Source organism: Rhopalosiphum maidis, chromosome 1 (assembly GCF_003676215.2).
Source record: "Rhopalosiphum maidis isolate BTI-1 chromosome 1, ASM367621v3, whole genome shotgun sequence".
In the NCBI taxonomy this organism is placed as follows: Eukaryota; Metazoa; Arthropoda; class Insecta; order Hemiptera; family Aphididae; genus Rhopalosiphum; species Rhopalosiphum maidis.
In genome coordinates this window covers 62,068,080-62,089,664 of record NC_040877.1, presented here as the reverse complement: position 1 = coordinate 62,089,664, position 21,585 = coordinate 62,068,080, and the positions used below count along the sequence as shown (strand labels likewise).

The window sequence follows — 21,585 nt, the reverse complement described above, 5'->3', positions numbered from 1 at the left end:
AATTATACTTATACATAATACAGTTTTATTAAAACTTTTTTTCCTTTGGGTTACTCGATAACATAATTTATTAAGCTATTGAGTATATATAAATTGTACCTATAACACCTAACCTAATCATAACATTTAAAATATAAAAATGTGTAGGTATAGGTGGATACTTTTTTTTAATGTTAACTTCTTTTTTGACAAAATTATTTGTATGTTATAAATGTGGTTAAGTACGTCGTGGAAATATATAACATTTGATTCTGTGAATTGTGTAGTATGTAATATAATATGTAAGTAACTACATAAAATTTAAGTGGAAATTAATCCAGTAAAATATAATAAATTGCTGTATTTTATTATTTTAATATTGTTAAATACATAATTAGTGCATAATATTCAAGTATTCAACAATACATCTACCTACAGTTTACATAAAAACTCAATATCTTTCAACATAGATATTTTGACTTATTGTATTATTCTTATAAGGAGCTATCTAAGAAAGTCAATTCCCAAAAATTCCAAGCTTTTCAGTCTATTTGTTCGTCCGTGCATCATCGCAAAAATCCCTTGGTTTGTGACGAAAAAATCACTCTACAACAATCTACAAATTGAAACTATCCAAGAAATTTTGAGTCTATCAATTTTTACGAAAAGTTTCCCGCGGTCATCACGGTAAACTCCAATCAAACATTGAAACATCAATACTGCCTCATCACACAGCTAACCTCATAACCATTCTCATTATAGGCAATTAGTTAAGACCACTCAAACACATTTAACGCAACTGATATAATCGGAGTAAATATTTACTAAACGTGTAATCATATTTTTTTGATAATTTTATAACATAATTAAATGTATCCAACCAGTATAAAAAAGGAGGAAGACTCGGCACAGAGTCTTGATCCGTGGTATTTATCACAATCATTTATACCTTACACTTTGATTAAATAGAATTATTGTACTTATGTATAGATTATAAATATTTAATAAACGTTTTTTTAAACATAAAATAAAAACAATCATGATGACCTTATTCTTGATGCAAGTTGTAATTTTTTACGAACTTCATGTACGGCGGGATATTACACCGGGTATTTTGACCCGGACTATCTGGTAGCACTGGGTCATCCGTCTCGGTGCATGTGCGAAAACGGCGGGAAAATCTGACTTTATCATCGAGCATTTGTTTACAATGTTTACATTAACTATTTTTTTCTTCTTATGACTTACGTTGTTACTTGTTAAATATACATCACCATCTCCACTATTTATTTGACCGGACGTAATTCTTTTTCCGTCGTTGTTGTTTTCTGAATTTATATTCTTTTTTTTTCGTTTCGTTACACCCACAGGACGTAAGACGTTTGACGATCGGTTTTCCATTAAATTGACCGATTTTGAACGACGTCATCGATTGTGCTACAAATACTCGATTTTCAGTACTTCCTGTGCCTATCCCTATTTACCGACTTTCTCACGTCAGCCGACGAGACATGCAGGTATGTAATGTGACGTGTACGGTAGTAATAATTTATTATTCTTACATAATTTTTATTTATACCTATCCTGTTATCTACCTATATGTGTGCTTATTTGTGTGAGCTTGTACACTCGTGTCACGTCTTGCGAATATTTTTGTAGAGCACTGTGAAGAGTAGACAGTTTGTGAAAGAAGGTCCAACGAAAAATGTCAGCATCAACGTCAACTATGACAAGTTGGAGCAGATTGGCGAAGGAACATATGGGGTTGTGTACAAAGCGTTAGACAAGCAAACTGGCAAGTTTGTTGCTCTGAAAAAAGTCAGAATGGAATCGTAAGTTTTTGTTCAACAACTTCCCAGTTAGATTTGGGTTTTTTTTTTGCCAGAAATGCAAGTCACCACTTAGCACTTTGGATATCTCCCATTAGTCACAAAATGATTTTGTCTACTTGATTGGTTGTAACGTTTTTCTATGTATGTATGTATGTTGTAACTGTTTTTAATAAATTGTACAGAAGTGCAGAAGGTGTACCTTCTACAGCCATGAGGGAGATTTCATTGTTGAAGGAAATAAACCATGAAAATGTTGTTAAACTCCATGATGTCATAATGTCTGACAAAAAATTGTTTTTAGTATTTGAATTTATGGACTATGATTTAAAAAAAGTATTAGAATTGCGCAGAAAAGAATTTGGATTTGGATTACCTGAACCTCAAATCAAGGTAAAATTTAATTATTAAAGAAAATATTTATAGATATTACTATAGTATTAAACCATTAACCTCATTTAATAGTCATGTTATTAATAGTTCTTATCCAATTTATAACTGCATATTAATAAAATATATATTTTCTTGACTTAGTAAAAAATAAACTAAATCAAAATCATTTTTGTGTACCTTGTTTAGAAATTTAAATTCTTGATTTTCGTAATTTTAAATGTATTGAAAAATACCATAAGTAAGTAGCTAGTGCATATCCCATATTCTTAAATAATAATTAATGCTTTATGTATTATAAGAATACTTGCATACACGCATAACAACATTATAAAAAGTATTAAAATGAGTTAATAAATCATTGAGTATTTTTTTTCACAATAATAACACTTATTTTTGATATTAGAGATTAAAAAACAGAAGGCTATATTAAAAATAATGTATTCATTTTTTCATTTTTGTGCTTGACTAAAATTTATAGTAGAAATAAATGATTCCATTTTCTTTCAACATTGAAGTTTCTGGTAGTACATTTTCATGATACAAACTTATCACTCCTAGCTCTAAGTACCCACATTAATACCCATGAAAATTCTATTCATTCATTTATACATTTTATCATATGTTTAAATGTATTCTTAGTCAATTATACTTGCTTAGTTCTATATTCCTGACACATAATTTTATGCAATATTTATGATAAAATTTAATTCATTTTATTTTAACTTTATTTACTTATTTTTAATATTTCTGAAAGTACTTTTATAAAATTATTTTCAACTTTCAGAGTTACTTATACCAAATACTAAATGCATTAGCATATTGTCATATCCATCGCATTGTTCATCGGGATCTGAAGCCACAAAACCTTTTGGTAAATACTGCTGGTGGTATAATCAAATTGGCAGATTTTGGATTGGCTAGAGCCTTTTCTTTTCCCCTGCGTAACTATACACACGAAGTAATAACTTTATGGTATAGAGCTCCTGAAATATTATTGGGAGCCAAAGTATATACCATGGCTGTAGATCTTTGGAGCCTTGGGTGTATATTTACAGAAATGGTGAGTTTTTAAAATGCATATTTATTTTTCATTGTACTATTTTAAAAATGTTTTAAAAAATAATAAACACTATTATTCCAACTTTTATATTTTTATTGTGTTGTTTTATTTAAATAGATGACTTTAAGACCATTGTTTCCTGGTGATTCAGAAATTGACCAGTTATTTAGAATCTTTCGGACTCTTGGAACTCCAACAGATGTCACGTGGCCTGGGGTACATAAATTACCAGATTTTAAACCATTATTTCCATTATGGGAAGCACGTCTTATCGAAGAATTCTTACCTGAACTCTCTGATAAAAATCAACAAAATGTTTTTTATGTGAGTAAAAGTGTTTATTAACAGAATAATAAAAACACTAACAATATTTGAATTAAAATCAAAACAAAAATAACTACAGTCACATAAAAAAAAAAATGTGCTAAGTATTAGTTGATAGTTGACAATAAAATAAATATTATTAATTTTATTTTTAAACCTCAATGTATTATAGTAATTTTAATTTTAATAAAAATATTTTTTTATTAATGTATACCACCCTTGATTAGTGGTTGTTAGAACATTGAATTTGATCACTTATAGATATAAAAGATTTATTCAAAAAAATGTTAAATGTTTCATTTATAGAAGATTACATTTCTTCTTTCTATCATTTATTTTAAAATATAATAGTGATATCCATTAAAATTGAAATTACTTAAAGAAGTAATAGTAACAAAATCTCTTAATACATCAAATTTTTATATTACATATTAACTGTTATTTCTTATAAATAGGTACAAGTGAAACTAAGAAAGTATTTAATTAAAAAGTCTAAGATTTATTTCCTATGATACATGTTTTGTAAAAAAATTTTGAATGTTATATATTTTAAAATAATCACAAATCTCAGATTGGAAATTACCATTTATTAGATACAAATTTATGGAAATAATTTTATGTTAATATCATAATTATTAATGAATTATTTTAAATATTTTTTTTTAATCCCACATTATAAAATACCACATTTTCAATAATGTAAAAATTAAATTGATAATTTAAACTTATTTTTACATATAAGGAAATGTAAGTAACTATAATGTTAATATTATAACTAATATACTTTTCTTTAACAACAGGCAATGTGTACCTACAATCCGGCAAACAGAATGTCCGCTGAAAAAATATTGGAAATGGAGTATTTTCATAGTTTAAGACTGGAATCTCTACCGGAAACACCTTAAATAATATCAATAATTTTTAACTTTTTTTTTAGTGAGTTATGAATATCTGGTTTATTTTTGGAGTGTTGAAAACATTCTAGTTGTACCAAAATTAAATTTTAAATTTTAAAGTGTAAATAGTTAGTGAAATACTACCATTGACCAAAAGTTAAAATTTAAGTTAATATTATGACTTGCTTTGGGCCAAAAACATGTATAAAAAATAATCGACACGAGTTCAAACCTGTAACAAGATTAATGTATTCAATTTATTTTCCCTTTTTGTTGAAAATTTTATTTTATTATATAATGAATTTTGTTTTAATTTTTTTTCTTATTAATTTTTGTTTAGTTAAATATGCAATTTATCCCATAATCACTCTTGTACTTACTGTATTATAATTTGATTTTGTATCAGTATTTGAATTAAGTCATTTATTAATTATTATTATTACCATCACACAAATGTGGATATTGTACCATATATCTATAACATTAAATTCCAATGTCTCAATTATGCTACTAATATCAGGAACTGTACATGTAGCAACCTTATGCTACACCTGGAATGTTTTTATGAAAACACTGTACGATTGATGGAAAACACATAATTCTTAAATTATTATTAAATCTTATCATTTTTTTGTTTTAACTGCCTCTTCTGGTATAACTATGTCATTGTGTAGTGAAGGTGATCGAATATAAGCTGATCTCCTAAATCCTCCTTTGTTGTTGTCTGTTGCTATTTTATTGTACAAATCTTCTTCGCTTGTTGGTGTAACGACAATTTTCACATGACTTTTGGGTCGTTCGTCAGGGCTATATAACTTCATACTTAATGGACTTTTCAAACTAGAACTCCTCCGGAGCTATGCAACAATGAAACGGAATAACGACAATATTGTTGTGGTGTCAAAAAGAGATAATAAAATTGTATTTTAAAATCGATAAAACTTAGTACAAAATGATGCTTTTTACATTTGATTATTATTAATACGTACATGTACCAGCAAATGTTTTATGGTTGTGCAAACATATTATTCAGTAATAATTAATACATAATAATATGTGCTCTGGCTTTAATAGAGCCTTATCAAAAGCATTAATACTATATATTATTATTATATAATGTGTACTTCAGGTATGAAATACGTAATAACAAAATAACACTTATGAAGTGATGAAGATGGTAGTCTAAATTTCTTGTTCAGCTAAATTGCCAGCTTGCGATGATCTCGAGCTCTGTAAATAATCATTAAAGCTGTGCGATTTATACAAACATTGTGTTTTGTTTAATATCTACTTTTAGTGTCTAATAAAGCCCTCGTCATGAGGTTTAAGCATAAATGTAGTGGTTATAAATACATTTTATAAATAATACAAATTTGTACTTATAACTATGAACATTAAACAATTAATAATAATAATAATGTATAGACATTTAGTGGCTAGAGGTGTTACTTATGAAAGCTTGTTAAAATTAAATGTTGAATGTTCTTTTTTAATAAATATTTATAGATTATAATATAGGCCTATCTAGGTTAAAGGTAATGTGAACGAATATCATAGAAAACTATTTTGAAGACAGTAATTGAATTAATCAACATATCTACCACTTCCAGATTAGGTTTATTATTTTCATAGACATTATAGATTATTATTATATCTATGATTATTTTATATAAGTAGGTAGTTTTAAGTTTTTGTAAATTATAATAGGTACTGTATATTTAGAAATAAAATCTAATTTATACTATGTTTCTGATCATTTTACATTTTTATTTTTAAGTAATTAAGTAGGTGTTAACATTTGTAAATAAAGATGATGTATAGCCAAATATATTGTTGCACTTTTTCAGCTCATCTAAATATCGATAATTGTGAATGATCATAAAGACAATTTTTTTATTAATACAAAGAATATAGTGTGATGAGTGATAGTACAAAAAATAAATTTATGTTTTAGAAAACATTAACATTGACCGCTAGCCTAGGTAGGTTACAATTTTATTCTGTATTAGGACAATCACCATATATCTTAATAGGTACCTAAGTGCCTCATCTACCGTTAACTTATACATTACCTACATACGGACGTTAATAAATGTAGAGGATAAATAATAACATATTATACCTGTGTTTTTGTCGGCGTTCCGATCTGTCCCGCAGTTGTTTGTTTTATGTAACTCTTGTCGTCAAATATTTTCACCTCTCCTCCGCCCGGTCTATGTTTCACGTTGTCCAACGATCCGACTTTACTCTGAGCTTTTATATCCAATTTTTGATCCTCAATCTAAAATATATTTATATAATACAAGTTTAATAATATTATAAGTAATTATAATAAGTATATATTGTTGTAAATGCGATTTAAATGTGCACGTAAAACGGGAGCAGCGTTGGTAGTTTTTATAGCGCAGCAATCCGTTATTGCAATTATTATAGTTTCATTTTATGTGTGTGTATGTATGAATTGCCAATGAAGATTTTTTAATTTACCTACCTATAGTTAATTTATTAAACACGCTTATCATTATTTTTACTTAATAACGAATGCAAATTCTATGCGGATATATGGATATACCAACTTATGGACCAGACTTTCAAATACTTATTTAGATTTGAACACCATTTAAGTTAAATATCTCGCTCAACTATTCGATAGAAGGCTCAACTGGGGCTCCCGCTCAAAACCAAATGTAAACAACTAAATAGTCGCATCCTACCTACACATCTTTAGGCCTCTCCTGAAATCTAATATGCACATCTCTAACCGACTACTATATTCTACAAATCCCTACTCAGGGTCGTATTAGCGCATAGGCACTATAGGCACTGTGCCTAGGGCCTACAAAAATAAAATGTATGGATACTATTTTTTTTTATTACAATTATCTTGTTTAATACTTAAATACGAGAGGGATAAAGAAATATTCAAATTAGCGTAAAATAAGTTTTTTTTTATGGTTTTAACAAATTAATTTTCTATATATTTGTAGACTGAGTAAAATTAACTGTTTTTAAGATTTATTAAAATATTATCGTATAAAAGTTTAGATTTTAAAGGATTAACATCGAAATTCAACACTTCCTCTCCTTAACAGAAGGTTTTATACCCTTTTAAATACTGGACACCGCAGTGCTCTATAAGCGCATAGGAATTAAAAGCACTGTGCCTAAGACCAAGGCTGCAACTGAAAACAATTTCGGAGGAGGGGGGGTTAAATATAAATACTGAAAGTTCATAGTCAATTAACTTTATTCATCACTATAAAATATTTCTATTTTTAAAAAAGTCTTGAGGTGTTCAGACCACTGGACCCTCCCCAGCTACGGCTTTGCCTAGGGCCTACGATTGTATTAATCCGGGCCTGTCCCTACTGCAACCTATCGTGTCATACAGAATCGCTCTCTGGGATAGGTACCTACCGCTAAACCATCGAACACAAAAACTATACAAGCATTCTAAGCTATCTGCCTCTGCATAATTGCTAAAGCCACTTGTTACGTCACAAATGTTGCTCTACATAATGACTTTCAAATCACCACCATAAGACAAACAGTTATTACATATTACCTACGCTTACACTTCAATATGGAACACCACTCAAACACACTCAACGGCAGTTATTGCTCAACTTCATACCCATGATCTTCAGGACAACCCAGCCAGACGTTTGAAACGCGAATGGCCCAGAGATCTCAAAGTACATCACACTTAACGTGTTCATTATTATTTCTTTCTAACATTACCATCCATCACAGTTTCTAATGCGAAACTCCTATCCATTGTCGTTTTCTCGTCGTATCATTATATTCATTCTTCACATTTACTTATTGTACCATATTTTTTTATAGATTGTACATTTTCATAAAATAAACGATATATATAAAAAAAACACCATTTAAGGAGTTAACGATATTTTTCAAAACCTAAATGGTACCTATAAGTTAAAAAATTTGGGATTTTGATGATTTTAAAATAGTAATTACTGCTTAATTAATATTAATCTATTAACATTTTATGGTTTGTAAAAAAAACATATAAGCATTATTAATATACTTAGGTATATTAGATTTAATGTTACTTTATACTTTATACTTCATATTTTTGAAAAACCATCTTTTAGAACTATTTATCTTAGAATACACTACTCGTATTATACTAGCTATTTATTCTAAGTACTTTACTTATTAGAATTTTTATTTTGTTTTGAAGGTTTTCTTTTATTTATTTTTATAACATATTTATATCTAAAGGTATTCATTTTTAGAACAATAGAAAAATTGGAGGGGCAGTTATATGTTTGAAAAATCACCTTGCATAAAATGTACGTAGTTAGAATGTAAGTATAACACCATATAATCGATTAATTAATAAAATAAAGTTAATATACAGGGTGATTCTTTTATCAAACAACACTCATTATTTCAAAAAGTATTAATGTTTTAAAAATATTTTTTATCCTTATATTTTTTTAAGATTTTACTTTTTTGAATGACAACATAGATTTTTAATTTCATATTCCAAAGCAGAATAATTTTTTGAGTATTTTGATACATAAAAATCGAATTTAGGGCGAGTAGTTTATGAGTTATACGTATTTAAAGTTTAGTTGCGCGGAGTGGTACGGGGTTACCCCGCAAAATGCTTGTCTACTACTCCGCTTGTCTAAACTTTAAATAAGTATAACTCATAAACTACTCACCCTAAATTCGATTTTTATGTATCAAAATACTTAAAAAATTATTCTGCTTTAGAATATGAAATTAAAAATCTATGTTGTCATTCAAAAAAGTAAAATCTTAAAAAAATATAAGGATAAAAAATATTTAAAAATATAAATTTTTAATAAAAACGTTGTTTTTTAACAAATTGAAACTATGTAAAAAAATATTTTCGAAAACATTAATACTTTTTGAAATAATGAACGTTGTTTGATAAAAGAATCATTCTGTCTATATTTTTTTGGTTGGATTTCTTTAAAAATTTGTGAATAATCAGTGCCACTCCAGGCTTACAGTTTGTGGTTCTTCTCAAAAAGTCTAAACTTTTATTGAATTATCATAAGAGGTCCCACCTAACTTTTCATTTTTATGTAAATTGTAATCTAACAAATAATTATAGAAAACATAGTAATGAAAATATTTACTTATTTATTTTAACAATTAAGTAGGAACATTATATTTCGACTAGGCATAGGTAGGTAGATACATCATTTACGGCATTCAAAATATTCGCACATAATATTATGATATACTACCGTATAGCCGTATAGGTTGGCTGATTTATGATTAGATATTCGTATAAGTAATAAAAAATCATATCTATCTAACGTTTTCTCTAAAACGAATTTTTTCAGTCGCTCAGTATATTATAATTTAAAACGGATTGCTGTTTTTTTTATATAACAAATAACACACTTAAAACGATATAGGTATGTAATATGTAAAAATATTTGCAGAGACAAAAATGAACACAGAACAATCAGTGTATAATATAATATAAAGACAGTGGAAACGGTGTAGGTACTGCATAATATATGTATAATATAAATATAATACCTATAGTATTGCAGTGTAAAATATGAACACGCACACTCGTTTATACAAACAGTTTTGCATAACAGTTTTACAGTTTTGTAGGTATAATATTTTACCTACTTAAGTATATGTATATGCATTAAGCGTTGTGACTTGGTGAATATATATTATTATATTACGAGGAAATATCTGGTCTATATCTATACATACATTCATATATATATATATGTGTGTGTGTGTGTGTATAGATATATACGCATTTTGCGACCTAATTATTTATTTACTCACGTCGTGCGATTCCTTTTCTAATAATTGTGTGGATTGGCTCTAAAAAATTAAAATATGGTTTTCCATAACAAATAGTACAGCCTTATTGATAAACTATATGACGAAGTAATATTTACTATTATTAGGATCGTGCCGGAAGTGAAGTTTTAAAAATATAAAAACAAAAGTTTAGATAAACCTTTAAAAAAAGTAAGTAGTTGTATATGAACGCTTTGAATTTATTTAATTAACTATATCGGAATACCTATAATATTTTTTGACCAATATCGTAAAATATCATAAAATAAATATGTACCTATTACTTATTACTTTATTAGTCCTATTATATCCAATAGCCATAATATATCTATACCATTTATTGTACACACAAATATTTATAATCAATGCTAATATAATACCTAAGTAATATAAATTATTATATACATATATTTGTTTGCAGGGTACTCTGTTAATAAAATTATCTATAAAATATTATTTATAAATTTATAACATATCATCATATAATAATGCAATTCCTGTTTAGTACAGGTACAAGCTATGTATGTATAGTTCATATTAGGCGGTAATTTAATACAATTTTGTTAAGTGATTTATAATATTTCTTTTTTACTTAATCTTTCATTTATATTCATATTTGTATACCAAATATAATATTTCTCTTAAAAAAAAAAAAATGATCTTTATATTCTTATAAAATATTAAAAATAAATAAATAAATAAAATAAATTGTTTATTCATCAACGGGATGAAACAGGTCAGGGCGTCAAGCCAAAGATAAAATTTACCAAAATAGAATCCAACTTATAAATAGTAATTTTAAAATAATAAAATGACGTTATAAGTAAAATAATATTTAATATTTTTGTATTTAGGGAAGGGGGTTGAGAGTTATTAGAGTGGACTTAATACTAATAAGTTCCTTTCTCACCGCCATCGGCGCCATCCATAGTGTAATACCTGTTTAATATTTATTCGTAATGAGTAATGAGTAATGACTGATGAAACAATTATATATCAATAAATGAAGTACAATAATTGATATAGTAATATTTGTGTACGGTAGGGTACTATATAATTTATTATGGCATAACTGATCATGTACAGCGTTGCCTATGACAAATTAAACGTTCGTGGATTTACCGTTCCTTAAACTCCATTAAATAAAAAATACACAGATTTTTAACACAATAATTTTGGTGGTTTTGACAAACATGAATTATAGGTTTAAAATTAAATCAAATTTTAATAACTATTTTATTTTCTGTAACCAATTGCAAATAACACTAACCCTATTTATACACAAAAAATAATTGTTTTTCGCGGGCCAACAAATTTCCATGTATTTCACATATTATATATTTTAACTATCTATCGTAATATTATTATCATGGGAAAAATGTTTTTTTTTTTATTTATTCGATGGAATTTTCCCAGGCACATACAATAATTTATTATAATATACCCAGATAGTAATACTTACTATCTGGGTATAGGTTGTATTATAATAGCTAGTTATTTTACCGAAACATAATTATGTTTTTGATTTTAAGAATGAATAGTATACAACTTAATAATTATTTTTCAATTTTAAAAATACTATAAATATACGAAGATTGATAGAATTACAAATAATGAATTAAGGATTTTTTTTTTATTGTGAAATTTTTATTCTTGTATTTAGTCGTGTTCTTAATAACCATAATACATCATAGTATTTTTATATTTTTATTTTATTTTGTTGTTGAACAAACTAATTAGAAATCAATAAGTTTTAAATGCAAAAAAATTAAATATAAAATAAGATTAATCCTTACACGTCAATACCTCATGATAATTAGAACAATTTAATTTATGTTATAGTATTATAATTCAGATGACACTATAGTGTACGAATATATGACACATATAATGCTTGATAATTAGATGATATAATCAAATGAAGATCATAGATGATTGATCTAATAAAAATAAAACATGTTGATTTTTATTTTTTTACCACCGTGGTATTATTATAATATTACCTTTACAGCTCCTCCGCCGGGAGTGTGTTTAATGTTGTCTTTAGACCCAATTTTCGGTTTTGCCTTGTCTTTGAAGTCGAGTTTAACGGTTTCGATTTTTTTGTCACCGCCTCCAGGCTTGTGTGTTTTGTTGTCCAATGAACCTACTTTAGGTTTAGCGTTCCATTGGAGCTTAACACTTTGAATCTGTAAAAATAAACATTATAGGTTGAAGTGCAAAAGGTCTACTCATCGAAATATAATTTAAATTAAATAAACAATAACAAAAATAATGTAACTATAATAATAACATAAAATAATATATAATAATATATTGGTCAAACCAGCGCCTAATTAAATAGTTCAGTACTTATGATTTTCTCGTAAATCAACTAGATACTCAATACTTAAACAACAACTTTATTTCTAATTTAGATTTCCATAGTATTTTTTAAACTCATGATCTATAGGTTCCACTATACCAGTGTCCAGTAGTTGACAAAATTAAAATTAATCGCATGTTAGTTATGCTTTTTAAACGATTTTAGTAATTATAAGAAAATGCATTTATATATATTGAACTTTAAAATGTCATTTAATGATAATTACAAGGCATAGCAATAATAATAATTATTAATATTATTAATTACGTAAGGGCGATGTCAAATTTACAAAAGTATAAGGATTAGGTTAATGTAGATAAAGATACATAGAGTTCAGGCATATTTCGTTCCTTTTACTAATAATACGCCCATTATATTTTTACAATATATGAGCATAAATATTATTACCTTTTTATCACCACCACCGGGAACATACGCGTCGTTTTTAGCCTCGACTCTCGTACCAGCTTTCCATTCGAGTTTTCTGTTTTCGATTTTCACTTGTCCACCACCAGGTTTGTGGCTGGTGTTCTGTAGTGATCCTACTTTTGATCGGACTACCTTGAGATTTGGAGATGGTGCAGATCCTACTTGCACTTTATTCATTGGCAACCCTATGACCACAATGATAGAAATATAAAATAGTAATTAAGAATCAATTTAATTTTTCATTTGATTCCTCTAAACCCAGTTGTCATCAATTTATTAATTCTTCTAAGCTTCGTTGTCATCAATTCATTACTCACTCTTTTGTCCAATTGACATCAAGCTCTCGGGAGACTTTGGCGTAACGGCTCGAGTGGGCGTTTTCAATTCTGACCGGTCTTTTTTCGGGATTTTACTCGGCGACTTGCCCACGTCGTTTTCATTTTGACGATCGACCTGTACATCGACAACAGTAATAAACTTATTACTTTTATAGTCGTAGGTATAATCAATTATAATTTATAATGATAATTCTGCAGTATACCTACAAACGATGATATTCTCCTAGAATAGGAATTAAATATATAGATATAGACACATACAACCTACTACTTAATGGGTAAGAAATTAAAAATAAACATGTTGTAGATTGCTTACTTTCGAGTTTGACGAATCTTTGAGGGGTTCATTGTCTGAAAAGTACAATCAGACAAAAACAAATGTATTAATATTTTTTATAATTTATATATATAAATACTTGAAACATTATTGTAAATATAATTATTATAAAAGCGTGTAATTTAAATTATTGTTGGTATAATATATCTATAGTAATACGTAGGTATATAATATTCTGTAGGTAGATAATTTTAATAATTTGCTTATACGCTGCTATTATTTAAGTTATTTCTTGAACTTGAATCATTGATTAAAAATGATTACATTTATACCGATAATAGAATATAAGTAGGTATATTTAAACGTACAAACGTATATTATAACTGTATTATGTTATGTTATAATATACTAATATATTTATATGCTGTTTCTGTACCTATAACGTAATAATATGATATATTCATCTGATAATATTGATTGCAAAATATACTATAATATTAAACTTAATAATTCAACAATTTAGTATTCGTGTGCAATGGTGCCGAATGTACATCTCTCAAGTGATATTGGTAAACATCCTTACAGTATGTTTAGTGGGAGACCGTATGATTTTCATAATGAGGTGAACAATTATATTTTTGTACTATTGATTAATGATGAGGGTGGAGGTATAGGTAAGCAAGCATTCAGAGCTATATATTATATAATATTATGGTACTTTATACTGGTCAAAACGACACTTCAACATTCAGTGTCACTGTATATTTCCGATGTATCTAAACGATAAATTTTACATTAACAAGTGTCAAGTACACAAGTAGATGTAATATAATATACATATTATACAATAACGTATCGTATGCCCTCAAAGGTGTGGTATAAAAATACTGCTAGGTAGTCATAAATTATTTAATATTTTGAATATACTACAAATATTCTATATTTATTACTTTGAAAAGTGAGCCTTAATATTGCTACTTAATATAATTTATCTATCATTGTAATATATTTGTCAATGTAATTAATCCATATAATTATTCAAAGGGATTTGGCCCGTAAGATTAATTAATAAATATTATGCAATATGTATAAAGTGACTATTATAGTGCACGTAATAATCGACCTACTGGAAAAATTATAATACCTTTAATTATTTTTAAAGTATCGGGCCTGGAGTTCTTACTCATCTGCGGCACGGCCTCATCATTTCCACTTCCAGCAATGTTTGCCGCTCTGTACCGTTCGTTTGACGGGTTTCCGTCATCGGTCGACCTCACCGCCGCGGCCGTATAATCCCTAGCCTTTGTCTCATCCACCGGTGGCACCACCCTACCTCGCACTGCGGTCACCTTACTGTCATCGTTAGCCACATGCTGTTGCTCTCTGACCGGTTTTAAATGAGTGGCTTCGAAGTGCATCTTTCTAAGTTCCGACGCTCGGTTGCCGTGTTCTACCGCTGCCGCTCTGGGGGCTGGTTGATCTTTTTCTAGTGATGCTTTGCGCTCGTTTCGTGGTTGTTCATAAGACTGTTTGTCGTGCGGTCTATCGTCTAGTCGGGTCGCGGCATTCATCTGTCTGCCAGCCGCTGCCCCATAGTCGGCGGCAGCACCAGCTTCTGGTCTGCTGTTTTTGAAATCCGTCAAACGTTTGCCACTTGTATCTTCCTGCTCCGTTTTCTTATACTCGGCCAGTGACCGCTTGCCGTCCTCTTGCACAGAGTCCTGCATGGGCGGTGGTCTCCGGCCACCACCGATAAGCTCCGGTTGCCATCTACTGCCACTATCATCCTGCAAGTCCGGCGCCGGTCTCCTTCCGTACTCGGCCATCCCGTCGTTTCTGCGTGACATCATGTCTATACTATTAACTTTCGCAGTATTTGCATCCAACACGCTATCCCGTCTCATTAGCGAATGTTGCTGTTGCTGTTTCTGTTGTTGTTGTTGTTGCTGCACATCTCTGACCTTTTGTATGCCATTTTGTGCCTGCACTGGTTGTCTATTACCCTCGTCTTCCTGGGTTACCGCTAGCCTGCTACTATTATACCCACCGGCTGCAGTCTGGGCTGGAAAACGTATCTGCTCTTGGCCCTCAGGCATTACTAACGATTGTCGACCGTACTGTTGTTCTTGCGGCTGCGGTTTTCCATACGGAATAACTCCTTGCGCTGCCTGTTTCGGCTGCCACTGCTTGTTTGGGTCACTCGTTCCGTCAGCAGCTCGACCACCTGCAAATACCGTCGAATCTCTTCGGCTTAGCGCCGGTTGTAGCTGTTGCTGTTGCTGTAACTGTTGATTTATCGTAGAGTTGACTATGACTTCTTCGTCGTCATCGGCACTGCCTTCAACGGGTCTCACTTGTCTACCATTGTCCGATCTAAATTGTGGTAACGATCTTTCCTCGGGCACCCGAGACGCAGGGCCACGGCGTTCCTGCATCGGCATCTGTTGTCTGTATTGTTGCTGTTCTTGTTGTAATGGGGGTCTTTGTTGAATGCTGTTGTTGTTAATATTGTTATAGTTCTGGGATGGTGGCCCACGCTGTTGTTGCAGTTGTACCGGACTACGTACCCCGACATCCGGTGGCAGAGTTTGTCTGATAATATTCCAGGGGCTAGCCTTATTGTCACCGGACATCCTCGGCGGTGGAAGCCGTTGCTGTTGTCCCTGTGGCCTATTTGTTATGCCGTAAGGGCCTTGCTGATAGAACTCTGGTCGCGATGGTCTCGAACCAAATTCAGGCGCCCGTTGTGATGGCTTGGGTTGTACCGTTGTCTGACAATAAAAAAAATACAAACGTACATTTATTACAAACATGCGCGTGCCTCTTTGCAATAAATTAGCTTCTTGTTGAAAATTGAATTAGACAAAAAATATTAATGTTTTTACATTTAAAATGCTGTTATAAGTTCCATTTTGTTAATTATTCTATTAATTTAACTTTAATTTTCCTCCATTGTAAAATATACAAAATCTATATATAAGTATTCATACTCTTCAAAAAAAATTCTACGTTAGTGAAACTAGACTCTAAACTTATTATTTTTAATTTTTTCGAGTTATAATTCTATTATCCAAGGAATAAACTTTTCGTTACTAATAATTATTATATTTGTGTGCGTAGTGCAGCTTCATTGGGTCTGCCAACTGTCCATAAGTCTCAGACGACTGCATAATGTAACCAAAATATTACGTAAGATTTCGCATAAAACTTAAGTCTAACACGTATACTATAAACTATTACAACTCGTTAAAAAGTACAGGTACTTTCAATACAATATAAAAGTTACTGTATTTTTTTTCGTTCATCTCACTGTTATTTATGTACACAATAGTGTATATAATAATATATTATGTTATCTATAATTGTTATAATATTGCTCTAACAACTGAAGGCAATAAAATGGTATAAAAAGCTACTCGAGTTAAACATTAACAACCCAACGTCGAAACTGCTCTGTACAAATAAATCTAATTCCAATGATTTTTAAATAGAGTACACATAATATAATTATATTTTCTGTGGTTTTCCCTGGCTCAAACCATGTATGGTTTATAATACTATATTATAATAATTGTATATACCCGTGTTATACCTCAAGCAGTGCAATACTATGAAAATATTCGTCTCTTACCGTATTCAATTGACTTCTTGTATCCGGTACGTAACCGCCGCCCGTGGGTTCTACAATGCTACTCCGACGATGGCTGTCCATATTATTTTTTTTATTGTTAATAAATTTCGTTAATATTCACAATGTATATCGCAGTTATACGATGCCATGTATGTATTAATTAAAATTATATTATTTACGCGCTATATATGTGTGTTTGTATTTAAGAGAGTATATTATTATAATTTAAATGTACATTTGTTGTTTAAAACGATAATATATACTATATTTTACAGCGAACAATATTATGTTATGCATACATTTTTAAATAGGTATTTTATACATCCATTTCTTGCGATTACCTAAAAATGATAATCACAACATTTAGGTACATCGTTTTACACACAACATACACTGCTGGCGAATCGTAACTGTATTGAATCGCGCATCGGACACTTATAAATACATAAATATATTTGTATATATATACTAAATACATATTATAATAATATACTAACTGACATCGTGCCTACACACACAAACCATAAATATATATATATGTATATTCATCATATTATAATGCACGAACAAAATGGGGCAGAATCGATTATTCAGTATGTTTCGAGGACGATGAGGGAAGAGTGGTAGACAACGGAAAACTACTATATTTTACCAAAAGCCACATTGCACGTCATCCATCGATTTCCGGAGCAATATATGTATAAACTAAACGACTGTGTATATTATTTTATGGAGACCTCAAAAACGAACTAAACATACCTGTATATACCTATTATAATATGCTGTTTATTTTATAATTTATATGTCATTATTTCATAACCGAAAATCAAGTGTATAATACACAATTTTTTTTTTTTTTTAATTCAATTTCGACAGCAATAATTTCTTACAATTATTGTAAATATCTTTAGAATGATGATTGGTTGTACAAATGAATATTATATAATGTGTCTATAGATACATAATAGTATAATACATTTAAAAAGTTAATTTGTTTCACCTACTCGGTTTTTACTGTATATTAATTTATTACTACTCTGCATCTGATTAATAGAATCAATATACATCGATTATATTTGTAAAATTAAAAATATAAATAATATTTACGCAGTTACTCTTTAATAATACAATTTTAATATATTTTGTAATCTTTTAAGCAAAGTCCTAAGAAGTAATTATCGAATAAAAATCAAAAATAAATTGTTTGTCTTAGCCGTTATCTTACGAGGATTATTATTGTCTATATAATATATAAAAATATATAATGAATATTACAAAATTCATTTAGGTATGTAAAATGTGTAAATACTGTGTACACGCAAAATATTATATAATTTACTCGCTTTATATTTTTCTGCTTTACTATTAATATATAATATAACATACCTTTTATACGAGTATAATAATAATTCGAAAATGAGCGAAAACATGTGTCAAAGCTCGATAAGTTCTTGTGCTTCACTGAGCTCGGCGAGTATAGCTCTAAACTTCAGCGTGATCAAAATTCGCGTGCTTATACACGCGCTAATAAAACACTATATACGGCACGAACAACTCCCGATTTCCATGCAGCTAGGCTAGGTTGGTGGTGGGACAGCCTTCAGGGGTGACAGAGACTCTTCCCTCCGTAACCTTATATATATAAATACATAATATATTTTCCACCAATAAAAACACTATACGCATAGCAAATTCCAACAATCATAATAATGCATATGATGTTTTTTATGACTAAGTACACATTTTAGTGATTCATATATTTGGTATCATGTTCGTTAATATAAAATTGATATATCTATATACTATAATAGTATAATACAATAAACACCAAGTCATCAAATCATGTTAAGTTATTAATTACAGTTAACCATTCCAATTATAATTTTATACAGAATGGAGTTATTAAGCTTGCAATATTTAAGTTATAAGATACCTATCTATATAAAATAAAAAAATTAAATAAATATTGCATAGATTTATTGATAAGAAAATTGTAACTTTCATAAAAATAGCAGTTTAATAGTCACAAAGAGGACCAACTTTCTGAGAAAGCAATATTATGTTATTTTTTTTTTATACATGTACCTAGGTATAATATATAAATAACTCAAATATTTTATGTTTTAAAATAGTATTAGACAATTGGGTGCTTCTATAAGTTAGACTGTTTTAACACCAGTAAATAAAATCTGTATACCTATAAATAAATACGTGTATTTTGTATATAATATATTAATATAATACAAATACGTTCGATATTATAGTATAATATTTTAGTCTCAGTAATTCAGTTACATTACAATTTGACATAGAGTTTATAATGTTAGGTAATTTTGAACAAGTAGGTTAAAACTTAACATGTTGGTACATGTTCTAGTTTAACTGACGACGAGGGCTGTCTTTATATTTTTATACCAAAAAATATAAATAAAAATACGAGTATAAAGTGAAAGGCGCTGCCTAGGTAATAAAATATTGACATGCAATCCTGTAATAACGGCGTAATCTGCTGTTTAATAAATATCTACCCTCCTATGTTGCCGTATTATTATTATTATTAGCTTCTGGAAGAATATACCTACCACAAGACACTGTGAATATTATAATAGCAATAAATTGAGTTTTATATGTAGGTAAGCAGCGTACATTTTAACGACTGTGTACAGTGAAATAAGACTATTATATAGCATTGTATACCTTATGATTATACTTTGTTCAGTTCCTTTAAGAAATACAACAATTGAATTGAATAAAAAGTACGTACGTCGCACATGCAATAATAACAATTATTAAGTTTTAATATAGTAAACCTATATAACATTTTATGTTAATATTTTCTAATTTTTAGTAAAATAATAAATTAGATAATATATTGCATAACCTAACACCAATTGGCTACTTAAAATTATATTGGTTATCTTTATTGGATTATTTTGGTATGTAATTTTATTTTTAAATATTTGTTTTAGGTATACGTAAAATATACTCATGTATATTAGATATTATATTTAATTACAATTAAAAACAGACCAAAAAAACTTTATAACATTGACATAACATTTCACAATTTAGTTACACTATATTTAATATTTATGTACAACTTGTATGAGTATATTCATAAAAATGTTTAAAAATCATGAGTTATTATTGTTATTATAATTGCTTAATTACCTTTGAGGTTTTTTTTCCGTGTCTTTCTTATTACTCGTACTATTTTTACAGTAAAATATTATATTATTATTATATTTTAAAATCCATTAAATTTGCTTACTAAATATAATTATTAATTTTGTATTAATAAAGAAGGGTTGTATAATTATTATTAAAAAAAAAAACTATATCATGCATTTAAAATCTGAATATAATAAAGACATGTTATGTCTGCATACATTTTATAAAAAATATTACGTGACGTTGCTATAATAGATTAACTATCAACGTCATATTTATTATTTTGACGATTAAATGCAAGATAAATAACAGATTTAGATTTGATTTTACTTTTTCTTGTAGAATTATATTGTTATTTATTAAACTGTATAGTATACGTCAAATAAATAAAAATATATTACCTTCAAAACCTGTGTAATGATACTTAATACTGATTTTTACAGAATCAATTTCATTATATTTATTTTTTATTACGATAAAATGTATCACAATCAAGGCTTGAAACCGAAAAAAATTTTCCTATTTAGATTTCGGTTTCGGATATTGGTATTTATTTTTTCCGTTTTCAGTTTCAGTTTTGGTTACCGTTATTGATTTTTTTCGATTTTTATATCGATTTCGGTTTTTAACGGTTTTAACTAGTATTCAAAATCCAATATTATCGGTTTCAATACATGTGAGGAAAAGGGAGTGAATAGTCAGTGGTGTTACCATCATATATACAATATACATACGTATTACTTAAGATATAATATGTATTAAGTAGAATAAGTAAACACCTGACACACTCACTATTTTGCCAAGCGCAAGGTCTGTTTAAATTTCCATTTGTAGCAACAGGCGAGATCTCATTTTCAAACTGAATAGTTGATACTTGCTCAGGCGTCTGATAGATGTAATTTTTGACAGGACTGGTATTTTCTAAAATAAAAAAAAATATTATTAATTTTATCTAATTAAAAAATAAAAACCCATTATGTACGAAAATTAAAATATAGTTTATTTTAATGAACCCATGTTTATTATTATACCTGCAATTATTGTTATTATAAATA

General features: G+C 28.7%; 2 protein-coding genes across 5 annotated transcripts; one reads left to right on the top strand and one right to left on the bottom strand.

Annotated features, from left to right (window-relative positions):
- The first annotated feature begins 1,173 nt into the window (after positions 1-1,173).
- On the top strand, positions 1,174-5,075 carry LOC113548928 (cyclin-dependent kinase 2-like). Of its 2 annotated transcripts, XM_026950035.1 has the most exons (7): positions 1,231-1,279; positions 1,350-1,496; positions 1,639-1,811; positions 1,994-2,201; positions 2,986-3,261; positions 3,379-3,585; positions 4,386-5,075. In XM_026950035.1, the coding sequence occupies exons 2-7, from the start codon at positions 1,491-1,493 to the stop codon at positions 4,488-4,490; spliced, it is 975 nt and encodes a 324-aa protein (XP_026805836.1). In that variant the 5' UTR covers positions 1,231-1,279; positions 1,350-1,490; the 3' UTR covers positions 4,491-5,075. The 2 variants fall into 2 exon arrangements, with proteins under 2 accessions (XP_026805835.1, XP_026805836.1); XM_026950034.1 differs by having other exon boundaries at positions 1,174-1,496.
- On the bottom strand, positions 5,051-21,453 carry LOC113548925 (microtubule-associated protein tau). Of its 3 annotated transcripts, none has more exons than XM_026950029.1 (10): positions 21,323-21,453; positions 18,746-18,991; positions 17,360-17,432; positions 14,873-16,499; positions 13,768-13,802; positions 13,431-13,566; positions 13,093-13,298; positions 12,323-12,508; positions 6,604-6,762; positions 5,051-5,338 (listed from the first exon to the last, which is right to left on the bottom strand). In XM_026950029.1, exons 2-10 carry the CDS (start codon positions 18,787-18,789, stop codon positions 5,105-5,107), a joined length of 2,700 nt encoding a protein of 899 aa, XP_026805830.1. In that variant the 5' UTR covers positions 18,790-18,991; positions 21,323-21,453; the 3' UTR covers positions 5,051-5,104. The 3 variants fall into 3 exon arrangements, with proteins under 3 accessions (XP_026805830.1, XP_026805832.1, XP_026805831.1); XM_026950030.1 differs by lacking the exon at positions 5,051-5,338 and adding an exon at positions 5,384-5,711; XM_026950031.1 differs by lacking the exons at positions 18,746-18,991; positions 21,323-21,453 and adding an exon at positions 10,302-10,340 and having other exon boundaries at positions 17,360-18,228.
- Positions 21,454-21,585: the final 132 nt, after the last annotated feature.

Bases quoted from the DNA above. Each gene is read 5' to 3' on its own strand.
- LOC113548925 (XM_026950031.1), bottom strand. From the start codon at position 17,440: ATGGACAGCCATCGTCGGAGTAGCATTGTAGAACCCACGGGCGGCGGT. The intron at 10,341-12,322 runs GTAATATTATAA...TTAATTTTTTAG, and splicing joins CCGGCGGAGGAGCTGTAAAG to AGCCAATCCACACAATTATT. The intron at 5,339-6,603 runs GTATAATATGTT...ATTGTTGCATAG, and splicing joins GAACGCCGACAAAAACACAG to CTCCGGAGGAGTTCTAGTTT.
- LOC113548928 (XM_026950034.1), top strand. The intron at 1,812-1,993 runs GTAAGTTTTTGT...TAAATTGTACAG, and splicing joins AAAAAAGTCAGAATGGAATC to AAGTGCAGAAGGTGTACCTT. The intron at 3,586-4,385 runs GTGAGTAAAAGT...CTTTAACAACAG, and splicing joins ATCAACAAAATGTTTTTTAT to GCAATGTGTACCTACAATCC.